The 5,503-nt window shown below is 45.8% G+C and overlaps 1 protein-coding gene across 1 annotated transcript; it reads right to left on the bottom strand.

Moving 5' to 3' along the window:
• Positions 1 to 986: 986 nt before the first annotated feature.
• tmem70 (transmembrane protein 70) lies at positions 987 to 3,210 on the bottom strand. Its single transcript, XM_086153430.1, has 3 exons — positions 2,945 to 3,210; positions 2,127 to 2,226; positions 987 to 2,002 (listed from the first exon to the last, which is right to left on the bottom strand). The coding sequence occupies exons 1-3, from the start codon at positions 3,125 to 3,127 to the stop codon at positions 1,560 to 1,562; spliced, it is 726 nt and encodes a 241-aa protein (XP_086009556.1). The 5' UTR covers positions 3,128 to 3,210; the 3' UTR covers positions 987 to 1,559.
• Positions 3,211 to 5,503: the final 2,293 nt, after the last annotated feature.

Genomic DNA, 5,503 nt, shown 5'->3' on the forward strand with positions numbered 1-5,503 from the left:
GGGAACCCCAGCCTGGTTGGGCATAAGGTGGGGTCAAGGTTGAACAGCATGGGTTTCAGCCACTGCCTCGGACGCTTGCACTCTCTCTGGTTTCACCGACCCCACAGGATCAGTGGGAGAGTTGAGGGTTCGTATTACCGTGGCGACAACACTGCTCTTTACCACTGGGGAGGTCAAAGGTCGTGGCTCTTCTGGAGACTAGAACACATCCCATGCTATCAAATAAAATAGAAATCAAATTAAAAAGAACAAAAAGGATTATAATATCATAAGAATCGTTTCAATAAATAAAATGAATGAGAAATTGAATATAAGAAAATGTTTTAAAGAAAAATATGTAAGAATTACAATAAATTTGAAACAAAAATCCAAAAAATAAGAAAAGAAATAAATTAAAAAGAAATGGAAATAAAATAAATTAGAAATGCAATCAAATGTTACAAGACACAGTGAAAGGGAACATCCGGATAGCTTGTGGGAGAGGAAAGAGAGAACATGCCCCTGAAGGGAAAATGTTACAAGACAAAAAATAAATAAAATTTGTATATCAAAATGATACAACTAAATAAACAAAAGCAAGATAACATGTAATTCATAAATACGTTTTGCATTAACGAATGAATGGCTGCAGGGACAGTCAGGCCTATCAGGAAAACAAACACAAGCACAATGGTCTCTCTCACACACCCACACACACACACACTGATGCCAGAGGGTGGAGCTCAGACGGCTAAAGATTACTGACAGTGGCAAGCAGCTGATGGAACTCCTCTGCCGCCATGAACTTTATTTAAAGAGTACTAGCAAAGCTAACTGGCCTGCTGTTGAGTGTGTTTGTGTACGGTCATCCATTGTTCCATATCCAGGTGTTATGGTGCCACCTGGTGGATGGTGCAGGTGACTGTGCTGCCACCTGCTGCTCTAGATCTCTCGGGTTCTTCATACAGAATTCTGGTGGAACCAAAAAAACAGCCAAAAACTTCCTGTTTTCTCATTTCATTTTATTTTGAAGTTTCTCCCTGCATTTCCACTCTGATCACCTGAAGTAGGTTGAGGGCCTGACCAGCCTGAAGCTGAACCAGCACTCAAAGGTGAAGACCAGGAGGTGGAGACACCGTCCCATTGAATGATTCTGACCTACAACTCCAGCACTACCTGTCTGTTCATTTTCACTTTTCTGTTTGATTCAAGAGTCTAATTTTGCCAAGGTTTGACCAACTGACACATAGACTTACACACACACAGTAGGGTGGTCCGGACGAACTGGTGAGTTCTTGGCTCATGGTGGTCGCAGGAGGAACTGAACCAGCAAGACATTCATAAACACAGGTACCAACAGGTAATGTTCTGAGGTTCCGCTCCGGTTCCACCTGATACTGACCCTTCTTTGGAGCCTGCAAGCCAACGCGTTCCCCTCTAAGAGGTATTAAGAGGTTCTAAGAGGAGACCCAGCTCAGTCTGTGACCCAGTCCTCCACTGAGTACACCGTCTGTTCTGTTTAAATAATATCAGGGTTCTTCATCCTCTGTGTGCGTGTGTGTTTATGTGCTGTCCAAGCCTCAGCTCTCGGGCCGGTCCAAGTGGTCCTCCTGGAAGCTGAAAGGCTTGTCATAGCCCATGAGGTGGTTGTAGTGGTGTGGGCTGGAGAAGAGGTCGGGGTTGACCAGCAGCCCTGCCCTGCCGGCGTAGAAGGTGGTGAACATGCGGGCAGCGCCTGGAACCCGGACCTGGTCCTGGTGGAACACTGTCCTCCTCTCATTAAGAAAGACGCCGTAGGTGACAGCGGTGTAGGTATCGTGGTCGGGGTGGTAATACAGGCGCACCACATAGCCCCTGGTGACCAGGTGGAGGAGGATGGGGGTGAGGAAGGTGAAGAACCCGATGATGCCGCAGAAGGCGACCTGCAGGACCAGGCTCTGCACACCAAGGCCGGTCTTCAGGAGGATCTGAGGCATGAGGAACAGGCTGGTGCCACTGGTGCTGTAGGAGAATATCTTCACCCCTGAGAGACAGAACCTCCTGATCAAAGCCTCATTTCAGATCACATGAATGCACAACACTGTCAATGCAGTGTAATTACACATGATGCAGCTCCTTATAATTGAGTTGATTTCTTTATGGCTCACCACGAACGGCAGTCCCTAAGGTCCCTTTGTAGATCAGATGCCCCTCCCCAGGGGGTGCCACGGTGGAGAGACAACAAGATGCTGCAGGGGAGAGGGAAACCTGCATGCACACACACAAATGCGCGCAGGCGCGCGCGCACACACACCGTGAAAAGTCATAGGGCAGTAATGTGATCAAAATATCAAAATACTCTTGGAACATGAATGATTCTCATTTCCTGGCTACTTGAATGGTAAATTTCGCCGTCAAAATGTAAAATAAACAGCGGTACGACTGCAGCCTCACACGTCCATATTTGAAATGTTAATCAAAATCACTTTCAGACAAATTTAATGGTGATTAGTGAATATCGATCCAAATAAACTTGTTCATGAGCTCCCACTTTGAGAACAAAATGCAATGGGATTTTTTCCTATCGCCACGAAAGCCGTGATGTTTTCGGTATGTCGAGAGATTCAGCAACAACCGTGGCATTTTGAGTTCATACAGGTCTCAAGTGTGTTAATTTGGAACAAGGGTGAAAGAAGACAGCTATTTAATTACAAAAACCGTGTTTTTTTCCTGATATTGCCAAGAAGCTTAGATTTAAGTATTTATTTCGGCTCAATTCTCGCCAGTACGGCTACGGGGATTGGGGCGGTGATGGGAGCCAGTGCTAGCTATAGCTAGCCGCGTTGAACTCTCGTCTTTTGCGAGGCTAATGTCAGGTTTTTGCCCCTGCCCAGTGAACCTTCAGCCGGTTTTCACCCGCTAAACGGTTGGCTGTCTTTCCGTGGTCTGGAGAAGGAGACAGCTTTGGCGGGATTCGGATAAATACCTGGTGGTGACCGGGGCGAAATAAGGACCATTTGCAAGCATTGAGCTCCTTCCCGCAGGGTCTCCGATCCAAACACGGGCGAAAAGGCGCTCGGTGCGTCGCCGCCGCCGACAAGCAGCTAAGGGGGAGCGACCGGGCGACGAGGCTGACCGGGAACCGGCGCAGGACAATCACAGAAAACATCACTATATCATAAAATAACCCACGACAGACTCATAGAGTTACACAGAGGGCACCAAACACCCGGACGCTTCCGCTCTTCTTCAGGGCCCGTCGTAGGAGCTTTGCTAGCTCTCATGCGCTTCCTACAGGTCGGAGGTGGAATTGCAGACTCTGCAACGCTATGAAGACTACCAACCGCTCAAAAAAGCTCTATAAGGGCAATTTCACCCAAAATACATTACTCAGAAGTATATATATATATATATATTTAATCATTTATTCCATACATTACATTAAGACGGTGGTGAGATCAGCGATGCTGTATGGCCTATAATCAGTCCAATGACAAAAAGACAGGAGCCAGAGCTAGAGGTTGCAGAGATGAAGATGCTAAGGTTCTCTTTGGGAGTGACCAAGATGGATAGGATCAGGAATGAGTCTAACAGAGGAACAGCACATGTTTAGATGTTTTGGAGAGAAGGTCAGAGAAGCCAGACTGAGATGGTTCGGTCATGTACAAAGGATGGTTAGTGAATATATTGATAGACAGATGCCGCTATTGGAGCTGCCAGGCAGGAGGTCTCGAGGAAGACCAAAGAGAAGATTTATCGACGTAGTGAGAGAGGATATGAAGGTAGTTGGTATGAGAGAGGAGGATACAGAGAATAGGGTTAGATGGAGAAGATTGATTCGCTGTGGCAACCCCTGAAGGGGAAAGCTGAAAGGAAAAGAAGATTCTATAAATATGACATTATGGTCTGGTGATCGCAATAACATTCCATTGTTGCAGACGATTATGAATAATCTGTGAAACAGGAAAAGTCTGAAGAGACCAGAGGAATTGCTGGTTCTTCCAGCGGAGCAGATGTTCAGGGAGGTGGTTCCTAGGTGGAGGCCGGGAAGCTGGAAGGTGCCCCGTGTTTTGTCAGCTGAGGATTAAAGATAAAGACATTGATAAAAGTCCTTGCTGTGATAATTATTTGAGCCAATGATCATCCATTAACCACATTTATGTGAATTATTTACCCACCCAGTGGTGGGCCGTCAGGGCCTACAAGGCCTTCTCTGCTGGCCTAAAAAAATATCGGACTCACAAACGTTAATTGAAATTTGTCCATGAATACTTATTAGGTAATTCCAAATGGTCTGTTTGCTTCCTTTCATAGCTTTTCTCCTAGTTGTGCCGCTTCCAGACATGCATTTTCATACTGAAGCATTTAACCAATCACATTTCAGCCATAATCTGTTGCCAGGCAGGGTCAAAGTCAAAGAACTCTGCCTGGGGGGGGTGCACAATCGGTTCTGCAACCCCATCATGCAAAAAATAAGTGTTGATGACGGTGTTGCTTCAACCAATCAGATTTTGAGTTGGCGACATCGAAGCCATCTAGCAGGCTTCAGAAACGTCGGCCTATTCGCACCCTCCGATGGCATAGTCACAGAGTGGACAAATGTATTAGCGAGGAGAAGCATACTAGCGAGGTGCAAACAGAAGTATAGTTATATTTGTTTAATATCGTTTTTTCAGCCAACAATGGCTGCAGGAGGAGAAGGCACGGATTTAGTTACTAATATATTGTTAAAGTGATTTTCTTTCTGAAGAGAAGCTGGACATAGTTAAGAAAGGTCGGGCAACTCCTAAGCTAGCGAACCTGTCACAACCAGGCAAAGGATTTGCCCGACATTTTCAAGCCATGAACCACCCCTGGCTCACAGTCTCCGAGGCAAATGTTGTTGCTGGCAGTGCTTGGAGCCGAAGCACACGGATAATCTGTACGACAGAATAATTGAACTCTGTTTGAGAAAGAAAGGAGGATGGATTTTGTCTACAAATGATCAGAGTTTTGGTGAGTAAAATGCTGAAATTTTCCTAAATAACACTGCAAGTTTATCAAGCTATTATTGGCACTTTTTATGTGTTGCAGCTGTTTGGTAGAGAGGCGAATGAGCGAAGGTGAGCGAATTTTAACACTACACGGGTTATCGGTCTTCGATGCATCTCTCTTTATACTGCATTAGATGCTTTTTTTGTAGCCATATACAAATTATTAGGGGGTGGATTGATTCGGAGTATTACTGAAGGCTTAGGTGTAGAATGCACGGCCCGCTACTGCGTAAATATAAATATATGAACATGGAGAAACAGTTGGTCCTGCCTTGACTGACAGCAGACAGATGTGGTTGCACAGTTTCCCTCCATCCAGCAGGTGGCAGTGCAGAGCCAAAGCTGTCTCTGTGGAGGCAAAGTTTGAGAAGGACAAAGGATTGTCCTGCCACCACTACCACTACTAGTACTACCACCACTACACAACTACTACTACCAGTGACGTGCAGTCAGTAGAGGCAGGGGAGGCAGGGCCTCACCTGTCATCATGGAAAGAAAAAATGCAAAATGAA

Source organism: Fistularia commersonii, chromosome 10, assembly GCF_037954325.1.
Source record: "Fistularia commersonii isolate RoL2024-O1a breed Wild chromosome 10, RoL_Fcom_v1.0, whole genome shotgun sequence".
Taxonomy (NCBI): domain Eukaryota; kingdom Metazoa; phylum Chordata; class Actinopteri; order Syngnathiformes; family Fistulariidae; genus Fistularia; species Fistularia commersonii.

Coding starts and splice junctions, on each gene's coding strand:
- tmem70 (XM_086153430.1), bottom strand. CDS start 3,127: ATGTTTTCTGTGATTGTCCTGCGCCGGTTCCCGGTCAGCCTCGTCGCC. Junction 2,227..2,944: donor TTCGCCCCGGTCACCACCAG/GTATTTATCCGA, acceptor GTGTGCATGCAG/GTTTCCCTCTCCCCTGCAGC. Junction 2,003..2,126: donor CTTAGGGACTGCCGTTCGTG/GTGAGCCATAAA, acceptor TCTGTCTCTCAG/GGGTGAAGATATTCTCCTAC.